A 27,443-nucleotide genomic window follows, 5' to 3' on the forward strand; every position below is an offset into this window, starting at 1 on the left:
AGAAAAAATGAAAGGGATTGTTCAGGTTATATAGAGAGAGAGTTTTACAGTACATAGGTTTATAGTGGTTATTTGACACAAGTTTGACACAAATTGTCACATTAGATTTTTTATTAGAAACAACTCAACCCTGAATTTCTAACTTTACACTGATGCAAGTTGGTTTGGAACTATTTACAACAAATGAAGAAATAGAGTTAAATGTCTGACTGATTTAGAAAGACTTATCAGTATTCAGGGTGGATTCAGCTGCTTTAAATGAACTCTGATAGATGTTTCTTCATCCAATGTTACAGATACTGCGCTGACACTGACAATGTCCTGTGTTTTCATGGAGAGCTGCATCTTACCGTGCAGCTTCCAGGGCGGCAAGGATGTGGTCGTCCACTGGATTCAGGTAAAAGCTGGAAACCCTCCTGTCCACTCCTACTACCACAACCAAGACCAGCTGGCGTATCAGGTTCAGAGCTTCAGAGGCAGAACATCACTGTTCCAGGACCAGATCTCCAGAGGAAACGCCTCACTGCAGCTGACAGGGGTGAAGGTTCAGGACCAGGGGAGATACAAGTGCTACACCAGCACCATCAGAGGAAACAAGGAGTCATTCATCAACCTGAAAGTGGACGGTATGAGACACAGACTGATGCAGTCTAATACAACAGCACTGCAGGGAGTCCTGCTTTAAGAAAGTTATAATGTTTGTGTTCAAAGGTCTGAGCATTGTGGTGCAGTTTGTAGTTGTCATAAACATGTAGAAGATAGTGGAGTTATAAATAATAGACGCGTCATTATACACATACATATTCCAAACTAAGAATATGTGTCCATGCAGGTGTCAGTGCTCCATTGACACTACCATTGCTACATAACATGCAGCCCGTAATTTGTGAATCCGCTTCAGGAAAACATTTTAATCTCATTTAATTCTACTGTTAAATAACAAATCAGGACCGACCTAAAAATGTTTATCTAAACAAGAAAACACACATTACACCTGTGGAAAGAAGATAGAGTGAGGCCTGGTAGTTACATGAACAACTGCAAGGGAAAACTTCTATACGTATATTGTTCTGTGTAATAAATTATACATTTCTCTCTCTCTCTCGCTCTCTCTCTCTCTCTCTCTCTCTCTCTCTCTCTCTCTCTCTCTCTCTCTCTCTCTGTGATATAAAGTGGTAATGTGTTGTGTAACAGTTGAGCAACAGTTACCCTGCACATTGCCTTTTTATATCAAACAACTATATATAAAGCAAATAAAGTTTGTTTTGGTTGCAGCTCCAGTGGTTAAAGTCGACCTCCAGCAGGTTGGAGACATCATCACCTGCAGCTCAGAGGGGATCTACCCTGAGCCTGAACTCACCTGGTCCACCAGACCTCCATCCAACGTCAGTCTCCAGCAGAAAACCACTAAACAGAAGACTGAGCAGCTGCTCTACAACATCAGTGGTTCTCTGACACGTTCAGATACTGATCTGATCTACAGCTGCACCATCAGCACTCGCAGTAACTGGAGGAGAGCCACTTTGTTTACACCAAGTCAGTAGTCTACTTTTTCTGAAGACCTATGAAGTTATTTTCCTCAATTTTAATGAAAAATTTGTGTTTCTGTGTTACATCTTTCAGCCTCTGTCGCTCTGCCCTACCCTGAAGCAACAATCGCCTGCACCACGACAGATACCTCCATCACAGGCTTCAGTCTCACCTGGAGATTCAACCAGAGTCAGATGATCCTGACTCAGCCCAGAGCTGACGTCCTCTACACAGTCTCAGAGGAGTGGAGGCAGCAGGTGAAGGGTGTGTCAGAGTCAGGCAGCCTCATGCTACAGGACTTATCTTCACATCATGAGGGAACATACACCTGTGAACTGAGAGATGCTGAGGAGACGCTGATAACCAACACTGTCCTCAGGATGGAGGGAAGTCAACGTGAGGGACAATCAAGTGAGAAACTGCTATTATCTATAATATCTGTGACCTGCAACAATCAAAACAACAAAAATGTAGAGCAGTTCAAGTAACTGATCCTTTTTCGGTTTCAGGCAATTCAGCCAATGATGGAGTCATTATAAGAGGGGTGGTAGCTGCTGTTGTTGTTGTTGTTGTTGTTGTGCTGCTGGTGCTGGGCTGTAGAAGAAAACAAGGTAAAATAACATTTTGGTTACACAGGCAAGGCAGGCTGTGACAGAGGGAGCTCATTAGCATTTAAAGGTGCAGGCACAGAAACAGCCTGTTCTCAGTAGAGCTCATTTGAGCGACTTTTAGACAGCTGAAATTCAGGACCACGGATCAGTAGTTGGACGTCTGACAGCTGTGTGAAATTGATAAAAATAGACTATAATATGGGACCTTTAATTAATCAATTTCCTGTTTGTTAATTGTAATGATGACGTTTCTTTGACTCTGAACATCTCTCAGGTCAACGGGGATACAACAGGCCTCAGTCAAGGTGAGTAGATCTTTCATATTACCAATGCACTTTCAAGTTATATCCTCTTTGCTAATTGCTGTGTCTAATTTCCAAGGTCATTTTCAAAAGCACGTATGATTTATAAATATATAATTTAATAAACATATCAATTGAACCAGTTCCCCTCAGTTGGAATCTAGTTTGTAATAAACTGTTGTCCCAGACATTAGATGAAATATTCAAACTGAAGGAAACATGATCACTGTGGTGGTTTGTGTTATTCTGTTGATGTTATAAATGAGAGATAGTTTTGATTCAACCTGATGTATTTGATGCTGAATTTCATTCCACTGTTTGTTTGCAGTTGTGGCAAGGTGAAGAGGGCCCGGGCGGGGATTGAACCCACACCTCCCGGGTAAGAGTCATGCGTGCTTGCCACTTGGTCAAAGGGACAGCTCCTTGGCCAAGTAGTGGCTTGGCCAAGTGGCCAAGTATGACCTGTCATAGTGACAGGAACCTCAACTGTCACATCTCTCCCCCTCTTTTCACAAGCACGTCCTCGTGCTTCCGCGCAGGCTGCCACACATTAGGAATCCATGGACCCACCCCTAGTGCTACATGGATCCTGCCGACAACGCCAGAATGTGGCAAGGTGCCACTTGGCCAAAGGGACATCCCCTTGGCCAAGTAGCCAGGGCGCATGATCAGTTGGGGGCGACAACTGTCACACAGTGAAATGACTCAAGCAACTTGCGATGAAGAAGAGTAAACACAAACTGTGTCGTCAAGTTCTGAGCAAAACATTTTCATCCATTTTTCCTCTGAGTAACTATCACAAACAGGAAACCTTCAGTTCAGTAGGGTGGAGACTTTGGTGAACACGTCTCTCTCCTGCTGATTAATGAAGGATACTTCTACTCTACAGCTCTGCAGAGGTTTTTGAAGGAGACAGACTCCAGCTCAAGAAGAACAACATGTTTCTGTTCTATCACATGTCCTGATAATTCACTCAGACTGAACAGTGAAGAAAGAAGGACGAATAAAATAATTCACAGACAGAGGAACAGGAACAGAGGCAGCTCTGTTACAAACATAAGTCATAACCTATATATGTTTCTCTGTCTGTGAATTATTGTATTTGTCCTTAGCCAGTTTGGCTTCTAGTTGTCTGTCAGGTAATTAATCTTTTGTTATATGGTGCTAACAAATAGAGATGAAGGCTGAAGAAAATATTAAAATGCTGCTTTACACTCCTTGGTTGATGATTTACTGTATGTGACAGACCTCAGGTGCTCTGTTTTTATCTTATATCCTATCTATATCTATATATCCTCTGCTTGTTTAAGGGGGGTAATCTGCTGACCAATCAGAATTCAGAAATATTCATACATAGCTTGTTTTTCTGATTTTTTTCTAAACTTCAGGGGTTTTTTTTGTTGTTTTTTATTGAATTGAAGCGAGGTTTTCAGGGTGTTTGACGGACCAGTCTGACATTTAGTGAGCTGCCATTTGCAACATCAGAGCCACATTTCAGAAAACACATATTTTTCAGTTTTAAGTCCACAAACTACAGCAGAAATGCAGCTCATTTTAAGTAGCAATGACTCTGAGAAATTGGAGAGTTTCTGCCACTGTTTAGAGATTGTTTGTTAGAGATCGTTAACAGTGTTTAAAGAAGAAGGGGGGAAAAATCAGACATTTCAGACATTTACTTCATACAGTGTGGTGTATTAGGTAATTTTGGGAGCAGTTACAGCATTGTGGGGTTGCCAGGTCAGTTCACTCATGACTGAGGTTACATCATCAAATCCAAGGCAACTAGCTGCTGAGTGAACCTGGTAACACCTGCTGCAGCTACAGATGTTGTGCAGAGGTGCTTGGTGGACTGTGAAGTCTGTGTGGTGTTTTTGTACTGAACAGGCTGTTCAGTTAACCTTTTGTTGTTGTTGTTTTGCCCTCTTTTTTGTAAAGCACCTTGGTCAACCTAGGTTGTTATAAGGTGCTACAAATATAAACGTGACCTTGACCTTGCCCTCTTTACCGAAAACCAAACGCTCTCTTTTGTCCTTTTTGTATAAAATGGGACAGGAAGCTCTTGTACTTCACTGTTTGTGTGTTTGATATTTTACATGTACATATCTGCATAATAAAAGTAGGCTACCATATAGGTTAAAAGAGTGATGACTTCAGCTCATTAAATTGGATATTTTTCTCAAATGTTTTGATTTTACAGACATCAGATGAGCAGTGTTTTCAGTGTCCAACCAGCAGAGGGCGCTGTAACCTCATCAGTCTGTCATTCATACAGGACTGACTGAAAACCTCTGACTATTCACTGTGTATGAACCTTTTCTGTCACTGTATCTGCACTGCCCATTTGTTAACAACAAATCCCATGGTAGATAATTACAAGATAGAAAAAAATAATTATGAAAAAAGTGCCGCTCTTTAACTTGTAGTTCATTTACCTTAAAGCTCCTTCCTTTCCTCAGGTATGCAATGCTATTTTAGTCTCTAAAACAAGTTTCACAGGATGTTTATTACAGCTGCAACATCAGCACTGGCAGTAACTGGAGGAGAGTCACATTGTCAAAGACAGGTGAGTGAGCAAGTTCTTTCAACCCAGAACTGTACAAATTTGCTAATTTCATGCTGTTTTCTTCTACTGGTTCATTCATATTTTTTGCTTGTTTTTATGTGTTTCTGTGTTTCTATCACTGTGTCCTACCATGAAGCAACAATCTCCTGCTCCACCTTAAACTCCAACTTCTCTGGTCTCACCTGGAGATTCAACCAGAGTCAGATGATCGTGACTCAGACCAGAGCTGACGTCCTCTACACAGTCTCAGAGGAGTGGAGGCAGCAGGTGAAGGGTGTGTCAGAGTCAGGCAGCCTCATGCTACAGGACTTATCTTCACATCATGAGGGAACATACACCTGTGAACTGAGAGATGCTGAGGAGACGCTGATAACACTCCAGTGGCCACAAATTTAGGAGTAAAAATGGATAGTGATTTTAAACTAGATACTCAAATCAATTCTGTAGTAAAAGCCGGGTTTTATCAACTAAGAATGCTTTCAAAGGTCAAACCGTTTTTATCGTTTTTAGACTTTGAGAAAGTTGTTCATGCTTTTATTACCTCAAGACTGGACTATTGTAATGGTCTATATATGGGTGTTAGTCAGTCCTCACTCTCCCGTCTGCAGCTGGTCCAGAATGCTGCAGCCAGACTTTTGACTGGTACACGTAAATTTGACCACATAACCCCAGTCCTTGCATCGCTGCACTGGCTCCCAGTTCATTTTAGAGTTGATTTTAAGATTTTAATGTTTGTTTTTAAAGCTCTTAATGGGCTCGCCCCTTTTTATCTGACTGACCTTTTAAAGCCCTATGTCTCCTCTCGGTCCCTCAGGTCCACAAACCGACTGCTCCTGGAGGTCCCTCAGACCAGACTCAGGGGTAGAGGGGACCGTGCGTTTTCTGTTGCTGGCCCCAAACTTTGGAACTCCCTCCCCCCTCACGTGAAACAAGCCCCTAGCCTAGCTGTTTTTAAAACACGTCTTAAAACGCACTTTTACTCCCTGGCTTTTAACACAGTTTGAAATCCTAATATTTTAGCAACTATGGTCTTATTATTTATTGATTTTGCAGTTTTTTATCTGTTGTGCTTTCTTACTGAATGTTGATTTGTTCACTGTTTTTTGTGTAAAGCACTTTGGTCAACTTGGTTGTTTTTAAATGTGCTCTATAAATAAATTGGATTGGATTGGATTGGATTTAGGTTAATATCTTAGATTAAAAAGATTAAACTCTAATAAAAAACAAACAAAAACAAATACAGATTATGTACTTCTCCCAGACAGACGTCATTCATTTAGACATTATCACCTTGATGATTTGTTTTGCTCTGCAGATACTGATCTTTACACTGAAAAAGAAATATAATAATGAAGGACTGTTTTTGTTTTTACCTTTCTACATTTCTGATGCTGGATTTTATTTCATTTTGTCTGCAGGGATATTGAATATAAAAAACATACAGGTAAAGAAACATCTCGCAAGGATAGTAAAAAGCTCTTCCACAGACCTTCACTTCTCTGAGGACCCTGTCACACTGCGCCCTGCTGAGGTCTGACTGGCTCAAATGATTGGGAAAATCAATTAGATATGGACAAGAACAGCACTTGCACTTTTTAAGAAGTTTAAGACATGGAAGGAAGCATATTCCAGCTCATAAATATATTGTTCCTGCCATCCGTATTCTGGACTCCCGCAACTGTTTCATCCTCCTTATTTAGCCACATGTATTTTCTTTGTATTTTACATGTATTTATTTTGCTATTGTATTTTACATTTATTTTTGCTATTGTTTTTTTTATTTGTAAGGTTACCTTGGGTGTTGTGTTAATTTATTAAGTAATTATTAAGTAATTATTATTATTATTATTATTATTATTATTATTATTATTAGCTCATGTCCTGATGCTTCATTCAGATAAACAGTGAAGACAAAAAGAAGAAACAGCTGGAACAGAGGCATCCATTTAATCAGTACACATCAGACTTGTCACCTGAAGCCCTTTAGCTAATGAATGAATGAAATCAGAAATAAAACTTGAGATGTACAAATAAGTTTGACTTTAAAGTGTATTTATGTTATGTGCAATGCTAAGTTACATTATACTGACAGTTTTTAAAAAAAATTTTAATCATTAAAAAGTGCAGATATGAGAACATGATAGAGATGCTGAATTTGCAACATTTTCTCCAGACTCAGAAGTAAATATCTTTTAATAGAATAGAATAGAATAGAGAATACTTTATTCATCCCTAGCAGGGAAATTCACGTTAGTCCAGTAGCTCACACAACAATGACAAAAAAAAAAAGATGAACACAAAAATACATTTTAACAAGTGTTATATAAAACGACTGCAGCAGGAACAAATGATCTCTTAAATCTTTCTGTTCTGCAGGTCAGGGAGATGAGCCTTTTGCTTCGGCTGCTCCTCTGACCTGAGAGGGTTTTGTGTAGAGGGTGTTGGGGGTCACCCAGGATGGTCTTCAACTTACTTAATGCTGACAGGAGTAGCAAAACATAGCCATTAGTGAAATTCCTCATTGGCAACATTGACACACATTAGCAGTTTTCTCTTCTGAAAACCCATGTTAACTTTAAGGCAGTGAGTTAGAGGAACCAATTCAGCCATGTCATCTGCAATTTAGCCTATTTATTGATCAAATAATAATTTTGTAATATTTGGCAGAATTCTGAACCGCATTAGAATATTGTGTTTATATTTCTAATGTGAGTCTCTGTATAATATCATTTCATCTTATCTTAATTAAAGCAGAAGTAGGTGGTCCGGTCGTTTTCGCTAATGCTGCGTTCCAGGCAGGCTTTTGAAATTGTAAATTACAGCTTCAAGTCACGACTTACGACTTTGTAGCGTTCCAGGCAACCCACTCGTGTTTTTCCGACCTGTTTTACCGGTGAAAGTCACTATAACGGCCACTCGTAACTTCCGACCGGTGAACTCTCGGAAAAATACGAGTTTCCTTGAACGCACCATAACAGTCCTCGTCCCTACATCGCCACATTCACGGCGTCCCTTGGCTGCACACACAGCCCTTCATGCCGTTCTCTCTCCTCATTGGATAAAAACTGTAGGATACGATAAATGTTTTCTCCTCGACTCAGAGCAGAGCAGAGTGACTGACAGACCCGTGTTTCAGACCAAACACTCTATGTAAGTGATTGCTGTCGGAAGATATAACTATTTAAGACTTATATTAACACAAATATATCACTTACTTCTGCTTTAATAACTCACACAACCTCAGTCAGATCATGATGAACCAGACCAGAGCTGAAGTCCCCTCAGGACAGTTTTGCTTTAGATTATTTTCTAGACCTGTTCTGGGGGTGATATGTTGGGTGGGTGGAGTGTATTCCATGGGAGCATAGAGCCTCACAGCAGGGGATTGACGGTTTGATTCTCGACCAGCTGGATCTTTTGCTGTGTCCAGCATTCTTGTTCCCCATTTCACTTTGCCAACAGAATAAAAAAGCAGAACTTGAAAACATAAATTATGAATGACTGACTGTTACATTAGCAGAGCAGACAGGATTCAGAGGATGAGGGGTGGCAGCGCTACCAGGTATCTGCTGATGTGGAGGCTCCTATGGACTGTGACCCCTGCTAAGGGAGGTGAGTGAGGTGTTTATCACCAGTTGATGCATCCACAACACACTACACATATAGTACGGTAGAAACCTCCAGAAACAACTGTGTGGGTCTAACAAAATAAATATCACAACAGGTAGCATTCTTGTTCTCAAACTATTTTTGTTTAGGTTGTTTCATGTGCTCCAAACACAGAGAAATGTATGTACATTTATATTGAAATAGAAAATCAGCAACAAGAGAAGTGTTGGCACAAAACGAAAATGAACAAACTGCAGTTTTTTTGGTTCCTCTGGTTACTTTACATAATGCCCAATGACCATATTAATCCACTGCTAACTGTTTCAATTGTCTGCAGGGAAACTAATTTACCAATGTTACTGTGTAGACATGTTCAAGTAGGGTAAAAAAAAATACAGTATTGTCTTTGATGTAGAAAAAAAAAAAAGTCCTTCATGTACATTGTTGTATACTGAAGGTCAACAAAACAACAGTAACTTCCACTTTATCATAAGACATCTTTGTTTCTGTTGTCCAAGTGAAGTCTCACTAAAGGTTACAATTAGTCATTGTTTTTAATCATCATCATAACTATTAGCACTTATCAAAAAGTCAAAAATCAACAAGTACAGTACAATCAACTTACAATAGGAAGGGGAAGGCCAATCGATAAAAGTGAGTTTTAAGAAAAGATTTAAAAGAACATACTGAGGTTGCCTACCTGAGATCCAAGGGCAGAGAGTTCCAAGATGGGGAGCACGGGCTGGAAAGGCCCAGTCAGCCTTTGAGGTAAGGGTGTGGTGGGATTTTGGAACCAAAAGGCCCTTCCTGGAGAATCTCAGGCAGCGATCAGGCTCGTAGGGAGATAAAATTTCTGATATGTATGCTGGAGCCTGACCATTTAAAACAAGCAGTAAAATCTTAAAATCTGTCCTAAAACTCACAGGTATCCAGTGAAGAGCTGCAAGGACTGGAGTGACATGATTGTCTCTTTTGGAACCTGTATTGCCTCCACGCAAGGGGTGAAATGCACAATTCAATGAAACTTACCATGAGAATTAAATTATTAAATTAGAATTGTGAAGGCTTTACAAATCCACTTAAGCCTGAGAGCCACAGGTTCAAACTGTTGCCAAAGGTGGGGTTGCTAAGTGGTTGAGTGGTTAGGACACGTCCTATGTGTCTGAACCAGTGGTCGCCAGATCGACTACTGATCCAAACAACTGTTCGTGTATATCATTCCCCCAGTCTCCCTTCCGACTTTCCTTTTCTGTCTAATAAAGGCATAAAATACCTCAAAACAATTCAAGGTAACTTCTGCTTCAAAGCAATAATAAAACAATTAAATGTGTGATTTTTATCAAATGCAGCTTGTCCTACTTTTATAGACTCATAGGGCTCATTGAAATGTGGGTATGTGACGCAAGGGGAAGTTTGAAAAACTCGTGGATGAGAGGAAAAGAAACTGTGGTCATTTTGTGTCTTCATAATCATGTGATTTAATTGCCATCAGCAAATAATGACAAGGTCACAAGGACTTCATACAGGCGTCATGATCCAGGGTCATTTTACTTATTCTGTTCAGTAATCCATCCACAATACTAACAAGCCATCTGCCAATCATCTTCGGACACACCAGGGGCAGTCAGTCCAATTCAATCTGTAAAATAAGGTTGTGTTTTTGTACCTGATGTGTTACAGACTCTGAGGTGTCCTGTGTTTTCATGGAGAGCTGCGTCTTGCCGTGCAGTTTTCAAGGCGGCACTGATGTGGCCATCCACTGGTTTTATTGTGAAACCTTTGAGCCAAAACATGTCCACTCCTACTACCACAACCAAGACCAGCTGGCACATCAGGACCAGAGCTTCAGAGGCAGAACATCACTGTTCCAGGACCAGATCTCCAGAGGAAACGCCTCACTGCAGCTGACAGGGCTGAAGGTTCACGACCATGGGAGATACAGATGTGTCACCAAGACCTTCTTACCAAACAAGGGGTTATTCATCAACCTGAAAGTGGACGGTACAAGAAACACGTGGTTGTGGTTCATTAGATGGAAAGGCTTGTCCACTTATTGGATGTTGGTGGTCTCATTCACTGACCCTCAGTTTATCTGAAATTTGTTGTTTGAAATGTTCAAATATCAAACACCAAATTGCCTTTTTCAACAGTAGTATATGAGCATGTATGGCTGTGAAATGTGAAAGGATGAAAGCAGCATGTGTTGTAAATCTCTGTCCAGTCATCTTAATGACTCAGATAACCATTTATTTATATTTTTGTTGGTGCAGTGCATTGATAAATATTCAGTAACAAACATTTCAATTCATTTTCTGTAGCTCCACTTGTTAAAGTCGACCTCCAGCGGCTGGGAAACAACATCACCTGCAGCTCAAAGGGGATCTACCCTGAGCCTGAACTCACCTGGTCCACCAGTCCTCCATCCAATGTGGCCTTCAAGAACCAAACTAAAGTCCAGGAGACTGAGCAGCTGCTCTACAACATCAGTGGTTCTCTGATACGTTCAGATACTGATCTGATCTACAGCTGCAACATCAGCAGTCGCAGTAACTGGAGGAGAGCCACTTTGTTGAAACCAGGTAAAACCACATAATCATTTGAATTCATATTCTGGCTCAGACTGACTCAAACATGTACACTAAAGTACAGCCATCAGACCAGCCACCCAACCACCAGGCAGCTCTGTAGGAATCAAGAGTGGATTAATGAGTAAACTCATTGGACATTTATTCAGTACTTAGCCTACTTCAATTTGTGTCAGGGGGTGAACAGTTTAATTTGACTACAGTTCAGTATATTTTTCAAAGCATCTATTATTTTCTTTTCTTTTTTAAATACAACCCCTAACAACACGTACTACTAAAGTACATTTCATTTCAAGTTCTCCAATACTTTTGGGTAAAAAAGTGACTATTAGCTTTCACTTGTAGTGGATTTTGTACTTTGCTTCAAGTGATTGACCTGTGGACTTTGTCCTTCTCTCGTTTTTGTGTTACATGATTTTAGCCTCTGTCACTGTCTCACATACTGAGGCCACAATCCCCTGCTCCACCTCAAACATCTCCCTCACAAACTGCAGTCTCACCTGGAGATTCAACCACAGTCAGATGATCCTGACTCAGACCAGAGCTGACGTCCTCTACACAGTCTCAGAGGAGTGGAGGCAGCAGGTGAAGGGTGTGTCAGAGTCAGGCAGCCTCATGCTACAGGACTTATCTTCACATCATGAGGGAACATACACCTGTGAACTGAGAGATGCTGAGGAGACGCTGATAACCAACACTGTCCTCAGGATAAGTCCAGGTCAGGGACCATCATGTGTGAAACTGCTGTTATCTATAATATCTGTAACCTGCAACAATCAAAACACCATCATGTGAGACAGTTCAAGTCACTCAGTACGTTTACATGCAGAGCTTAATCGAGCTATGCTCAAAATTCGATTTTGGCGTCAAGTCGGACTTCTGTCCTTGTCTCAATATACATGCAACTGAAAAAAACGAATAACTGACGGGGTCCGCCCCCTCATGCGCCGTCACCCGTTGCTTCAGCCGGTTAATACGCCCCCTGTCCTGTTGACTTTTCTGTCACCTCGTAAAAAACTGAATATAAACAACTTAGTAAGCTTAATAATAAATTCTCAACTGCGGTTCCCGACCAGACGCGCCAGTCTGGGCTGGATGCGCGCTGAGAATAGGATACGGGGTTCCTCTCTCTCTCTCTCTCTTTTTTTTAATAAAACACTCTTGCTGGTTGCGCTGTGTGAAATGCATTGAATCGGCGCTGATGTTGGGTTTTTTTCTTTACTTTGCCGGGTTTGGGCGGGTTTGCTTCTCTGCTCCACTTGGTGCCGTCTCTACGGTTGTGGAGCATGCGCACATGCATTGTCCAGTTATATTCCGACCAAGGTGTATACATGACGGAGAAAATCGAATTCCAATCGCATTATCTGGGTGTCTTAATCGGAGTTCTCAACTCCAATTTCAGTCGGACTAAGGTGTTTACATGCACTTCAGTTGTCCAGTTATAGTCGGATTAAGGCAATAATTCGGTTTTTTCAAGTGTCATGTAAACGTACTGACTGACTCTTTTTCTGTTTCAGATTATTCACTCAATGTTGGACGCATTAGAGGAGGGGTGGTAGCTGCTGTTGCTGTTGTTGTTGTTGCAGTGATAATTGGCCTGGTGCTGGACCGTAGAAGAAGACAAGGTAAAATAACATTTTGGTTACACTTAAGTAATCCATTTCTCGTTTGTTGTTTGTATTGATGATGTTTTCAGGACTCTGAACATCTCCCAGGTCTATTTTGCTTTGGTTTACTATGCTCTGCAGAAGTTTTTCTTTTTACTGACAGATTATGTAAAATATTGTACTCAGTTTTGCATTTTTTCAGTTTTTTGACATTGAACCTTTTCATTTAGTTTGCAGGCGAGTGGAACATAGAGAACCAATAAATTAATTAACAACCCTTCAGAGAACTGAAATGACGACCTACAACACTGCCTCTACCGGATGGAGACTATGTGGCCTTAAGCTGATGATGCCAAACAGACAAACAATCATGTGATATAGACAGGAAGTGGAAAAGACAAACAACTTCTTTTGGAAACATCAGGAGGCATCATGGGAGACGTATAACTGTGAAGAATTCATGTAATCTTTTTTTGCTTTTGTGTTTAACAGTGTGGTATTTTAGAAGATAATTACTTTAAAACAGTTTGAGTAAAATTTGAATGAATTAAAGAGAGTGCTATTAAGAGAGAGTTCTCTGAGTTAAAGTGGGGCTCCGTGCAGCACTGCATGTCCATATGACGGTTGCGAACGGACACCATTTTTCTTTGTCCAAAAAGACACACCACTGACGCCGGCGCAAATCACGCGAGATTTGGACGGACCAGGAAGAAGAGCTTCCGCTACAAACAAGCTTGAAATATAGACTTTTTCTCATGTTGGGGCTTCAATACAAGGCGGACATTAAAGACGAGCTGTGTGGAGGTATTTGGATGTTTTTTGGTGTGTCTTTTTGGACGAAGAAAAGTGGTGTCCGTTCGCAACCGTTATGGACATGCAGTGCTGCACGGAGCCCCGCTGTAACTCAGAGAAGGCACGGAGGACTCTGGAACTTCTCCCAGCCCTTAGTCGACATGAGGGTGAGTAGATAATGAGTGAAATTTGAATTTTGGGTGAACTATCCCTTTAAAGAAGGAAATAAATGACTGTGCTATATTTAGTGTTACTGATAAATGATAGTGTTTGAATTTGGAGAGGAAGTGTGGAGCCTGGAGGCCAGAAGGAGTGGATCAGGAAGCAGCAGTTAAAGATGAAAACCTGCTGTTTTGTTTTGTTTTGTTTTGTTTTTATCACTGTATGGTATAACATTTAGCTGTGCTGATGTGAGTCTGTAGCTAATTATAAATAGACAGGTGGGAATTGGGTTGATAGACTGACTCTTCTAGTCCAACCAACCTCACAGGTGTTATTGTTGACTAGCTGACAGACACACTGCAGCGTTTCAACGCTTACTCATCAAAAACAAACCCTCACTCCTCCACCAGAATGATGATGGACAGATGGAGGAAAACATTTCTGCTCTCAGTGAACCTATAATGTATGTGAATCCATGTCCTCCAGAACATATTGGAGGACATGATTTCTGTTTATTAGTTCTGATCCAGAATCTGTTTCTCTGGTTTTATATCAGATACTCTTCACGTTTCCTCCCTCTGGAGTCTTACATACAGTCTGTCAGAGCAAATTTACAAACAATACACCTGTAGATTTTTTAGGGTAAGTCATATCAGTAGCTGCATGCATGCAAAACATTTTTCCGATTCATAACTCTGAGTGACATAACGACACACCTAACGCTCTGTGCCAGTTACTGTGATTGTGTTTCCTCCTGCATGGTGTTGTTGAAACACACTGACAGAAGGTAACAGAACAGCAGGATGACTGGAGTAAAGTGTCTAGTGTTTTCAGTGATCCTGAGTTTTCTGTGGACTTTTAGCAGAGGAGGTGAGTGATCTGATCTTATTCCACTGTATATGTAAATCAATCAGACATCCTCATACTTGGTGTTTTGTATTGTAGTATCTGTTGTTTTCATGATGAACAGAGAAAGTAATATATTGAAACATTTGGAATTATTAAAATGTCAAACTGTTAAAAAAAAATGTGAAAAGCAGCAAAAGTGTCTGGTTTGGTGTGATGTGGTATAAATACTTTAAAACTGGGAGATTACGTGACTGACACTCGACACAATTAAAAACTGTTCACAGAAAAATCTGAACTTTATTAGAAGTAACTTTATTTTTTATTTGAGTAAAAATAGGTTTCATTGATTAATGCTGGAGGAGGAACTGTCAGATTTCTCTCAATGCTGTTAAATTACACAGAAACTAGATACATACAGTATGTCTGCAAACCAACAGAGTAAAGTGGAGAGATGTCATCCAGTAACTGATTCATATAGTCATTTCAGACACTCCGCAAAACCCAGATACTGTGTCATAAAAACCGCTGACGTAAAATAAAGTTCTGTTTTTTTAATGATATTTGAAAGCCTGAGATTTCATAGAGTTGTTGAACAACCTGTTGGTTTCAGTATCCATCTGTGTTTACTAAACAGACACAGAAATGGTTAATGAGGCTCAACAGAACATGTGTAACATATACACATAGATACAAAAAAACAAAGATGTCCTGAAACTGAGGTCAAATGTCAAGAGTTGAGGTCAAAACAAACAGATTTTTACATCAGAAAACAACTGAGATGTTTACATGAAATGTTTTACAATTTTTTAATCCTACAGAACCTGCTGGGGCACAATTAAAGTCAAGTAGTGAAACCTGAGCTACACTTTCGTTTTCCACCAGGTTATTTAAGTAATCATACGTCAGCTTAGTCCAACCTGCTGCTGAGAAATGTTTGTGACAAATGCTTCAAATTCCTGATTACATCAGAGTCACAGAAAACAAATCTGCCATGTCAACACATTAATTAGTACACTGGATTTGAATGAGGATTCTAGAGACTAATTTGATTATTTTTTGTTGACCACCTGCTGGTTTTATTCACTCAAACTGTAGGCTATTTGCTGCATAAAGACTCACTGAGGTCTAACAGAACATCATGTGTAACGTCTACACGAAGATACAAAAAACAAAGATGTCGTAAAACTGTTAAGAGTCAAAGTCAAAACAAACAGATTTTTACATCAGATAACAGTTAAGATTAAATGTTTTACATAATGATTAGTCATTACTGTGATCCTGCAGAACCTGCTGGGGCACGTCGGACACACGGACTGAAACCTGAGCTCATCCAGGTTATCAGTGCAAATGATATTATAATAATAATTATTATTATTATTATTATTATTTTAAATTGTGCCAGTTTTTAAAATTCCTGTCAATCAAAGAAAATTCAGGTCTTTCTGATTTGGCTGTGTTGATACATACTGTAGGTGTGCTAGTGTGTAGAGATACAGTATAGTCATTCAGGTAGATGCAGCTGCTATTGTACCTGAAATGAACTCTAACAGATGTGTCTTCATCTGATGTTACAGATACTGAGCTGACACAGTCCTGTGTTTTCATGGAGAGCTGCATCTTACCGTGCAGCTTCCAGAGCGGCACTGATGAAGTCATCCACTGGATTCAGTTGACAGCTGGAGACCTTCATGTCCACTCCTACTACCACAACCAAGACCAGCTGGGACTCCAGGTTCAAAGCTTCAGCAACAGAACATCACTGTTCCAGGACCAGATCTCCAGAGGAAACGCCTCACTGCAGCTGACAGGGGTGAAGGTTCAGGACCAGGGGAGATACAAATGCTACACCAGCACCATCAGAGGAAACAAGGAGTCATTCATCAACCTGAAAGTGGACGGTATGAGACACAGACCGATGCAGTCTAATACAACAGCACTGCAGGGAGTCCTGCTTTAACAAAGTTATAATGTTCAGTTTGTGTTCAAAGGTCTGAGCATTGTGGTGCAGTTTGTAGTTGTCATAAACATGTAGAAGATAGTGGAGTTATAAATAATAGACGCGTCATTATACACATACTCCATAAATATTCCAAACTAATAACATAGAATATGGTCTATGTGTCCAGGTGTTGCTGCTCCATTGACACCACTGCTACATATAACATGGAGTCTGTAATTTGTGAATCTCCTTCAGGAAAACATTTTAATCTCATTTAATTCTACTGTTAAATATCAAATCAGGATCGACCTCAAAATGTTTATCTAAACAAGAAGACACACATTACACCATACAGTGAGGCCTAGGGTGGTTAGATGAACAACTGCAAGGGAATACTGTTCTGTGTAATAAATGATACATTTATCTCTCTCTCTGTGATATAAAGTGGTAATGTGTTGTGTAACAGTTGAGCAACAGTTACCCTGCACATTGCCTTTTTATATCAAACAACTATATATAAAGCAAATAAAGTTTGTTTTGGTTGCAGCTCCAGTGGTTAAAGTCGACCTCCAGCAGGTTGGAGACATCATCACCTGCAGCTCAGAGGGGATCTACCCTGAGCCTGAACTCACCTGGTCCACCAGTCCTCCATCCAATGTGGCCTTCAAGAACCAAACTAAAGTCCAGGAGACTGAGCAGCTGCTCTACAACATCAGTGGTTCTCTGATACGTTCAGATACTGATCTGATCTACAGCTGCAACATCAGCACTCGCAGTAACTGGAGGAGAGTCACTTTGTTTAAACCAGGAGCAGGTTACTTAGTACTTTTGTTCAAGACCTACTCAGTTATTTTCCACAGTTTGTGTGACTTTGAAAATAAATTGTGTGTGTCTGTGTATCATTTCAGCTCCTATCAATAAATTACAAACAGCAACAATCCCCTGCTCCTCCTCAAACACCAACTTCTCTGGTCTCACCTGGAGATTCAACCAGAGTCAGATGATCCTGACTCAGACCAGCGCTGACGTCCTCTACACAGTCTCAGAGGAGTGGAGGCAGCAGGTGAAGGGTGTGTCAGAGTCAGGCAGCCTCATGCTACAGGACTTATCTTCACATCATGAGGGAACATACACCTGTGAACTGAGAGATGCTGAGGAGACGCTGATAACCAACACTGTCCTCAGGATAGAGGAAAGTCCAGGTGAGAGTCAAGTCAAGTGAGAAACTGCTGTTATCTGTAATATCTGTGATCTGCAATAATCAAAACAACAAAAATATCACGATGTGGAGCAGTTAAAGTAACTGATCCTTTTTCGGTTTCAGGCGATTCAGCCAATGATGGAGTCATTATAGGGGTGGTAGCTGTTGTTGTTGTTGTTGTTGTTGCAGTGATAGCTGGCCTGGTGCTGTACTATAGAAGAAGACAAGGTAAAATAACATTTTGGTTACACTTAATTACTCAATTTCCTGTTTGTTGTTTGTAATGATGACGTTTCTTTGACTCTGAACATCTCTCAGGTCAACAGAGATACAACAGCCCTCAGTCAATGTGAGTAGACCTTTCATATTACCAATGCACTGTCAAGTTACTGTATATCCTCTTTGCTAATTGCTGTGTCTAATTTCCAAAGTCATTTTCAAAAGCACTCATGATTTATAAATATATAATTTCATAAACATGTCATTTGAACCTGTTCCCCTCAGTTGGAATCTAGTTTGTAATAAACTGTAGTCCCAGACATTAGATGAAATATTCCAACTGAAGGAAACATGATCACTGTGATGGTTTGTGTTATTCTGTTGATGTTAGAAGAATAAATGAGAGATAGATTTGATTCTACCTGATGTATTTGATGCTGAATTTCATTTCATTGTTTGTTTGCAGTGAAATGACTCAATGATGAGAATTGATGAAGAAGAGTGAACACAAACTGTGTCGTCAAGTTCTGAGCAAAAGATTTTCATCAATTTTTCCTCTGAGTAACTTTCACAAACAGGAAACCTTCAGTTCAGTACGGTGGAGACTGGTGAACACGTCTCTCTCCTGCTGATTAGGACACTTCACTCTGCACTGTTTCTACTCTACAGCTCTGCAGAGGTTTTTGAAGGAGACAGACTCCAGCTCAAGAAGAACAACATGTTTCTGCTCTATCACATGTCCTGATAATTCACTCAGACTGAACAGTGAAGAAAGAAGGACGAATAAAATAACACAGACAGATGAACAGGAAGAGAGGCAGCTCTGTTACAAACATAAGTCATATAAAGTACATTAATAGCCAGTTTGGATTCAAGCTGTCTGTCAGGTTATTAATCATCTTTTGTTCTACTATGGTGCTAACAAATAGTGATGAAGGCTGAAGAAAACATTAAAATGCTGCTACACTCCTTGGGGGTTTTGATGATTTATGTGACAGACCTCAGGTGCTCTGTTTTTATCTATATCTATATATCCTCTGCTTGTTTAAAGGGGGGTAAAATATGATGTCTAGGTAATCTGCTGACCAATCAGAATTCAGAAATATTCATACATACACATAGCTTGTTTTTTCAGATATTTATTTTCTTAAAGCAGAAGTAAGCGATCCGGTCGTTTTGGCTAACTTCTTGTCAGCCGATGGAGTTAGCAGCCCCCGCCCTCGTCATGGATCTATTGGTCCTCATCCCTACGTCACCACATTCACGCACATCCCTTGGCTGCACACACAGCCCTTCATGCCGTTCTCTCTCCTCATTGGATAAAGGTTGTAGGATACAAGGAAAGTTTTCTCCTCAGCTTACAGCAGAGCAGAGTGACTGACAGACCTGTGTTTCAGACCAAACACTCTATATAAGTGATTGCTGAATTGAAGAGAGGTTTTCAGGGTGTTTGACGGACCAGTCTGACATTTAGTGATCAACCATTTGCAACATCAGAGCCACATTTCAGAAAACACTTTTCAGTTTTAACTCCACAAACTGAAACAGCAGAAATGCAGCTTTGGATCATTTAAAGTAGCAATGACTCTGAGAAATTGGAGAGTTTCTGCCACTGTTTAGAGCTTGTTTGTTAGAGATCGTTTTTAACAGTGTTTAAAGAAGAAAAAAATCTCATTCCACTTTTCAGACATTTACTTCATACTGTGTGGTGTATTAGGTCATTTTGGGAGCAGTTACATGTTTCTGTCTGTATCTCCAACATCTATGTTTCATTGTGGGGTTGCCAGGTCAGTTCACTCATGACTAAGACTAAAATCATCAAATTTAAGGCTGCTGTGTGAACCTGGTAACACCTGCTGCAGCTACAGATGTTGTGCAGAGGTGCTTGGTGGACTGTGAAGTCTGTGTGGTGTTTTTGTACTGAACAGGCAGTTCAGTTAACCTTTTGTTGTTGTTGTTTTGCCCTCTTTACCGAAAACCTAAAAATGCTCTTCTTTTGTTCTGTTTGTATTAAATGGGACAGGAAGCTCTTGTACTTCACTGTGTGTTTGATATTTTACATGTACATATCTGCATAATAAAAGTACCCTGGACTAGGTTAAAGGAGTGACGACTTCAGCTCATTAAATTGGATATTTTTCTCAAATGTTTTGATTTTACAGACATCAGATGAGCAGTGTTTTCAGTCTCCAACCAGCAGAGGGCGCTGTAACCTCATCAGTCTGTCAGTCACACATGACTGAATGAAAAACCTGTATGAACCTTTTCTGTCACTGTGTCCATTCTGCACTGCCCATTTGTTACAGTAACAACACATAATACATCTTCATGTAAATCCCATGGAAGATAATTACAAGATAGAAAAAAACAAATTATGAAAAAAGGGCCGCTCTTTAATTTGTAGTTCATTTAGCCTACCTTAAAGCCCCTTCCTTTCCTCAGGTATGCAATGCTATTTTAGTCTCTAAAACAAGTTACACAGGATGTTTATTAATGCAGAGGTTTAGTTTATTGTCATTAGAATGAATAGTTGCATTCCTTTTTCTCTTTTTTTTTTTTTTTTTTTGTCTTTGGTTTTCTACAAAACTTTGGATGAGTTATTGCCAGTGAAACACTGATATCAATCTGCAGCTTGAACAACTTCATGTTGAGATATGCAAACAGGTTTGGACATGTAATGTTTGTCCCTGCAGTCTCCCAGGAACAGAATCAAATCCGGGAAGTCAACCTCTGGATCTGCTTCGCCTCTATGATAGGTGAGTAATTGAAATTAAAATTAAAATTGAGCTGAGTGGTTTAATAGATGATGATACATCAGTATTAATAGCCTAGATACAAGTGTGTTTGAGTAAATGTTCTCATTGTTGGTGGTGATTTGTGACTGTTGGTGAACACGTCTCCAATGTCCAGTGTCTCCATTTTCATATTTCACCTTTGTTTCCTGAAGTTTAACAGGACGATGATGGGCGGTGAGGTCACCCTGTGTTTGGTCACAACCTTCTTATGGATGTCAACTCTTTCCAAAGGAGGTAAGTGAGGCGTTCACTGCCTGTTCGATGTTATTCCAGTCAGGATATAAAACATGTATAAATGTAACAGTTACATTTCTTGTTTCTGTGTGGTACATGGTGGTGAAAGAATATTCTTCACCAGCAGCATAAAACAGACAGTCAATTCTCTTTTCATCGGGCTGTTTTACTTATGAATGTTTTAATCCACTTCAGAATGAAACACACGATTAAACAGCTTGTTTTATAGTGAGAGTAGATATCTTCTTCCCTGAGGTATAACAGAGTTTCAGTAGCTTAATTAATACTCAGTTGGACACAAATGTCTCATTCTGTCAGGTTTATTCTCAGTGTTATTGATTAGAGATAGATTTGTTTTAGTTAAGTTTCCTAAATGCCAAATGTGCCGTATAATTAGTGGGATAAACAACAACTAAATCTTTGTTTTTTGATTAGAGTTTCTCATGAACAAGCTCTGAACCTCCTGTGTTACAGACTCTGAGGTGTCCTGTGTTTTCATGGAGAGCTGCATCTTACCGTGCAGCTTCCAGGCCGGCGCTGATGTGGTCGTCCACTGGACTCAGGGGACAGAAGGAGACCTTTATGTCCACTCCTACTACCACAACCAAGACCAGCTGGGACTCCAGGTTCAGAGCTTCAAAGGCAGAACATCACTGTTCCAGGACCAGATCTCCAGAGGAAACGCCTCACTGCAGCTGACAGGGGTGAAGGTTCAGGACCAGGGGAGATACAAGTGCTTCACCAGCACCATCAGAGGAAACAAGGAGTCATTCATCAACCTGAAAGTGGACGGTACGAGAAACACACAGTAAATGTATTTATGATTGTTCTTTGCAATGCAATGCAATTAAGAGAAAATATGACATTGTATACAAATCTAATCGTTTCAGCTCCAGTGGTTAAAGTCGACCTCCAGCAGGTTGGAGACAACATCACCTGCAGCTCAGAGGGGATCTACCCTGAGCCTGAACTCACCTGGTCCACCAGTCCTCCATCCAATGTGGCCTTCAAGAACCAAACTAAAGTCCAGGAGACTGAGCAGCTGCTCTACAACATCAGTGGTTCTCTGATACGTTCAGATACTGATCTGATCTACAGCTGCAACATCAGCACTCGCAGTAACTGGAGGAGAGTCACTGTGTTTACACCAGGTAATGGTAAATGGATTTGCATTTGCCCCCTCCCGCTGGCAACTATCACAGTGTGCAAACAGTAAATATCTTGTCTGATAACTTGGTCAAAGTTATCTGAGAGCTCAAGTCTTCTGGGTTTCCCATTCTTTTGCAGGGCATTGTTTTCCCTTTTTCACTCAACAAAAATAATGCTCTGACATTGCTTAAAATACTGTAAAATAGTGTTTCATGTTTAACTTCATGCCTTTTGGAGATAATTTAATCTTCCACTTGTTCAACTGTTCACATTAGAAGTCACACAGTGTATAGAGGCCATAATGCCTGTCAACACTCGCTAGTTATTGTTAGAAACAGATAGGGAAAACAGGATGCATTCAGTAAATCAAAAATTTGACAAGGGGTGCCCAAACCTTTGCATGCCATTACTGGCAACGTGCACCCCACCCTCGCTCTATATCAGCTGGGATTAGCTCCAGCCCCATAGCGATCCTGCATTGATAAGTGGTATGGATGGAAGGATGATTGTGTGTTTCTGTTTTAAATGATATATAGCGTCTGTCAGTGGGTCCCACCATGAAGCAAAAATCCCCTGCTCCACCTCAAACACCAACTTCTCTGGCCTCATATGGAGATTCAACCACAGTCAGATGATCGTGACTCAGACCAGAGCTGACGTCCTCTACACAGTCTCAGAGGAGTGGAGGCAGCAGGTGAAGGGTGTGTCAGAGTCAGGCAGCCTCATGCTACAGAATTTAACTTCACATCATGAGGGAACATACACCTGTGAACTGAGAGATGCTGAGGAGACGCTGATAACCAACACTGTCCTCAGGATAGAGGACAGTCCACAGGGACCATCAAGTGAGAAACTGCAGTTATCTGTCATATCGGGCCCTGCAACAATCAAAACAACAAAAACACCATCATGTGGACTAATTCACTAACTGATCCTTTTTCTGTTTCAGACAATTCAACCAGTGTTGGGGGCATTATAGCAGGGGTGATTGCAGTTGTTGTTGCTGCAGGAATAGGTAAAATAACAGTTTGGTTACACTATTAATTGATTTCCTTTTTGTTTATTGTATGATTTTTTTAGACTCTAGCCTATAAGCATCTCTAATTGTAAAGAAAATGTAAAATGCTGCTTTTAAAAAATGGATAGTTTTACCTTCTATCTGATGCTGAAAGTGATTTCATTTTTTTTTTACAGTGAACTTCAGCCTATGAATCCAGCCCCCTAAATGATGCCTCTATGTGGGGAGGAGTAAACGTGTCCGATGTTCATTCAGGGGCAGAGTGGCCATCATGGACACCAAGAGTTTTCCCATTTGGCCGCTGAGCAATTGGGCTGATTCACCAGAGAACTAACATGGAGCAAAAAGCTGAAAATCGGTCGGTAGCTACCTTTGTGGGAACATGGCTGTCACTGGCCCACAGTAACGTGGCTACTGGCCCAGGCCAGGGGGGAAGGAGGTCCGTTTCAATAAATACTACCGGCCCTGTGGCCCTCTATATCTCATAACCAGTTAACTTATTTATCTTTAGAAAAATAAAGATTATTTCCATTTAATAATTGTATGGATTTTTTTTCTCAAGTGCTTTTGATTGTGTCCTAACAACAGATGAGCTGTGTTTTCAGTGTCTTGCCAGCAGATGGCACATCAGACCGTCAGGAAAATAACATGAAAAACAAACAAACAACCAAAAAAAACAGTTATACAGTAGTAGTCCATGTGCTTTTTCTATCAGACTCGGCAGATATTTAGATCTCAAATTGCCGTGCAGGAGAACAGTTATTTGCCGGTAAACTTAAAGCAGAAGTAAGTGGTCCGGTCGTTTTCGCTAATGCTGCGTTCCAGGCAGGCTTTTGAAACCGTAAATTACAGCTTCAAGTCACAACTTACGACTTTGTAGCGTTCCAGGCAACCCACTCGTGTTTTTCCGACCTGTTTTACCGGTGAAAGTCACTATAACGGCCACTCGTAACTTCCGACCGGTGAACTCGTACCAGATCGAACTGGTACGACTTCACGGTCGGAAAAATACGAGTTTCCTTGAACGCACCATAACAGTCCTCGTCCCTACGTCGCCACATTCACGGCGTCCCTTGGCTGCACACACCGCCGTTCTCTCTCCTCATTGGATAAAAACTGTAGGATACGATAAATGTTTTCTCCTCGGCTCAGAGCAGAGCAGAGCAGAGGGACTGACAGACCCGTGTTTCAGTCCAAACACTCTATGTAAGTGATTGCTGTCGGAAGATATAACTATTTAAGACTTATATTAAAGCAGAAGTAAGTCTGTAGTAGTGATGAAGTAGTCTTATTTAGTCTTAAATAGTTATATCTTCCGACAGCAATCACTTACATAGAGTGTTTGGTCTGAAACACGGGTCTCTCAGTCCCTCTGCTCTGCTCTGAGCCGAGGAGAAAACATTTATCGTATCCTACAGTTTTTATCCAATGAGGAGAGAGAACGGCATGCAGGGCTGTGTGTGCAGCAGCGTTGCCAGGTGGGAAATGTAGGATTATCATACCAGAGGCATAAAATTATCGTATTTTGAGGGAAATTATCGTACACCTTTTATAACCAAACACAAGCCTATTGATGCACTATAGTCAAATATGCTGATGCACTATAGTCACTGTAGTGTATAATAGATTCCTACGGGCACTCAAGGCTTTGTAACGTCAGTACGGAATGGATTTACGGCACCACATCAGCACCCCCCCCCCCCCCCCCAGTTTATTTTACTGGTGGTAAATGTGAGAAGCCACACATTAAAAAGACGACAACCAATTTGATCCTTAACAGCGGCTGACAGGCGCGCGCGCGCACACACACACACACACACACACACGGACGGACGGATGGACGGATGGACGAGCGAAATTTCAACATGACATGATGTCGAATAAACGTGCGGCGGTTTCGGACAAAAAAAACAACAACAACTCAGTGTGCAAGGGCCTTACTGTCTCCTTCAGGGGCTCTCATTTCATTTTCCCTGCATTCTTCTGTTTTTTAGAATTCCGCTCGCTTTCTGGACCCGCCAGACTGAACGACTCATGGGGCGGGCGCAGCTGACCATTCAGCCAATCATAGCTCGTTTTTCTGAGTCAAACAAGAGAAAAACGCATGAACGTCTACTCGTGATTGGCTCACATGGGAACAGATGCCCTTCAGTGGTTCTACAAAAAAAATCCGGCAGATAGTTGCGGCAGGCTGATTACAACCACACATTCACGAAATGGTGAAATTATCGTACATTTGGCCCTTTTTGGGATTATTGATCGTACATCGTACAGAGGGCCAAATTATCGTACAAATACGATAATTATCGTACACCTGGCAACACTGGTGTGCAGCCAAGGGACGCCGTGAATGTGGCGACGTAGGGACGAGGACTGTTATGGTGCGTTCAAGGAAACTCGTATTTTTCCGCCCGTGAAGTGGTACCAGTTCGATCTGGGTACGAAAGTTTTCACCGTCGGAAGTTACGAGTGGCCGTTATAGTGACTTTCACCGGTAAAACAGGTCGGAAAAACACGAGTGGGTTGCCTGAAACGCTACAAAGTCGTAAGTTGTGACTTGAAGCTGTAATTTACGATTTCAAAAGCCTGCCTGGAACACAGCATTAGCGAAAACGACCGGACCACTTGCTTTAACACAAATATAGCTATCACTTACTTCTGCTTTAACACAAATATATCACTTAGCTACTTCTGCTTTAACTGTCGCTAAACTCCACCTTTTCTGACCCATGCAAAGCAAAGCAATGTTTTCATGCTGAAGAACACAGTGACTGTTTTTTTTTTGTTTTTTTTACACTAAACCAAGTGACAACACGTGATTCTAACTAATAGGAAGCAGATGAAACGCGGAAAGTCCCTCTCTGCTCTCACTGCTGCACCATCTGCATCTGCTTAGTGCGTCATAACAGGTGAGTGACTGAGCGAGTGTTGTGTGTCCACGAGAGGGGTAATTAATGACTGATAATGTTCACCTGTGCTGAGGGGTAATCAGACACACCTGTGTCAGGTGGTGGGGACGAGGAGGCGCGGCGGGGGAGAGAGAGAGAGAGAGATGGGGAGATGCTGTGTGTGTGCAGCTGCTGAGGCATGTTGGTCGTGGCACTGGTGGCGCGTGCTTGTTACAGCTTTGCTAGCCATCAAAACTCCGGAAGTCGGAATTGGACCACCTGCCACCGAATCCCGTCCTGTGGGTAGCCAGGGAGCGGGGAGTGAAGCGTGTTGCGTAGTTTAATATGATCAGTAGTGTTTTGTGTAGACTACGTTTATACGGGCCAGCTAGTGCCACCGTGTTATATATTGAACAACTAATTTTGCGCCAGTTTCTAAGGTTAATGTTTTTAAATTGGGGAAAAATATCCAAGTAGCTGCCCACTGAAATGTCACAACATCGTGTCACTAGCTGCTGCTTGATTTGCTGTATAGAGTGTAGTATGTAAGAGGGAAATTATAAGCAATCAAAAATAATTTAAATATAGTAGGGGAGAGAGGGGTAAGTAGTGCCCAATTTTTACTTAAATTGCCTTTAAAGTAAGGGGATTATAATAATGCCCCCAACTAAAATATGTAGGCCTACATATAGTTTAGGATGTTGTGCATCACTGGGAACAATCACTTTGAATCTTAAATAAACTGTTTCAGAAATATAGCTTTGGGGGAAAAAAAGTGGTTTTGTGGCACTTACTTGCCCCCGGTGGCAGGGTAAGTTGTGGCCATTAGAGAAAAAACACTGGGGTAAATTTGTGCCATTGTTAATTGGATAAGTAAAAACAGATCATTTTAAATCTCACACACAAATAATAATGCTATAAAACAGCAAGACATTCAATACAAAATTAAAGCCAGAAGCGGCGATGACCGGGCCCTCGCGTGTCCCCCGGCAGTCGCGGAGGTCTGAGCCACCTCAGGGGGCTGTGGCGCAAAGAAACGCAAATGTTTTGTTCAATCCACCAGAGCTACGAGCACAACCAGACCGGGGCCGGTGTGTTCAGGGGCGGTCCCTCATCACACATGTTACGTAATTTTGTTTCAAGCAAATCCGTGCCCCACTGCCATGTTTTCTCCTATACACAGACAATAGCACTGCCACTGGCACAACAACTAACCCCGGCCCTTTGGCACAAAATTAACCCCAAGACCCAGCATTTTTGAGAAAAAAGGATTCCCCAGCTGGTTTGAGCTGGCATCATGCTAACTGTATATACGCATGGTGTAGCTTATATAAAGCACGAAAACATGTGTGAACCTGTTGTTCAAAGTTATCTATAATTGTTCAAACAC

At 41.1% G+C, this 27,443-nt stretch overlaps 1 protein-coding gene across 1 annotated transcript in view; it reads left to right on the forward strand.

Moving 5' to 3' along the window:
* Positions 1 to 27,443, forward strand: part of LOC146966842 (uncharacterized) — a gene marked incomplete at its 5' end in the record, with an annotated part of 47,561 nt that overhangs the window by 12,858 nt on the left and 7,260 nt on the right. Inside the window, 18 exons of the mRNA XM_085764008.1 lie at positions 297 to 626; positions 1,276 to 1,536; positions 1,624 to 1,926; positions 5,143 to 5,290; positions 5,821 to 5,867; positions 10,290 to 10,616; positions 10,934 to 11,194; positions 11,622 to 11,933; positions 12,718 to 12,825; positions 16,185 to 16,508; positions 17,097 to 17,408; positions 17,458 to 17,751; positions 17,874 to 17,978; positions 20,663 to 20,725; positions 21,455 to 21,790; positions 21,889 to 22,149; positions 22,684 to 22,992; positions 23,097 to 23,162. Of these exons, the coding sequence (XP_085620134.1) occupies positions 297 to 626; positions 1,276 to 1,536; positions 1,624 to 1,926; positions 5,143 to 5,290; positions 5,821 to 5,867; positions 10,290 to 10,616; positions 10,934 to 11,194; positions 11,622 to 11,933; positions 12,718 to 12,825; positions 16,185 to 16,508; positions 17,097 to 17,408; positions 17,458 to 17,751; positions 17,874 to 17,978; positions 20,663 to 20,725; positions 21,455 to 21,790; positions 21,889 to 22,149; positions 22,684 to 22,992; positions 23,097 to 23,162 (4,167 nt within the window). The remainder of the gene's footprint in view (positions 1 to 296; positions 627 to 1,275; positions 1,537 to 1,623; positions 1,927 to 5,142; positions 5,291 to 5,820; positions 5,868 to 10,289; positions 10,617 to 10,933; positions 11,195 to 11,621; positions 11,934 to 12,717; positions 12,826 to 16,184; positions 16,509 to 17,096; positions 17,409 to 17,457; positions 17,752 to 17,873; positions 17,979 to 20,662; positions 20,726 to 21,454; positions 21,791 to 21,888; positions 22,150 to 22,683; positions 22,993 to 23,096; positions 23,163 to 27,443) is intronic.

Source organism: Trachurus japonicus, chromosome 20 (assembly GCF_045865225.1).
Source record: "Trachurus japonicus isolate A0001 chromosome 20, Traja_1.0".
In the NCBI taxonomy this organism is placed as follows: Eukaryota; Metazoa; Chordata; class Actinopteri; order Carangiformes; family Carangidae; genus Trachurus; species Trachurus japonicus.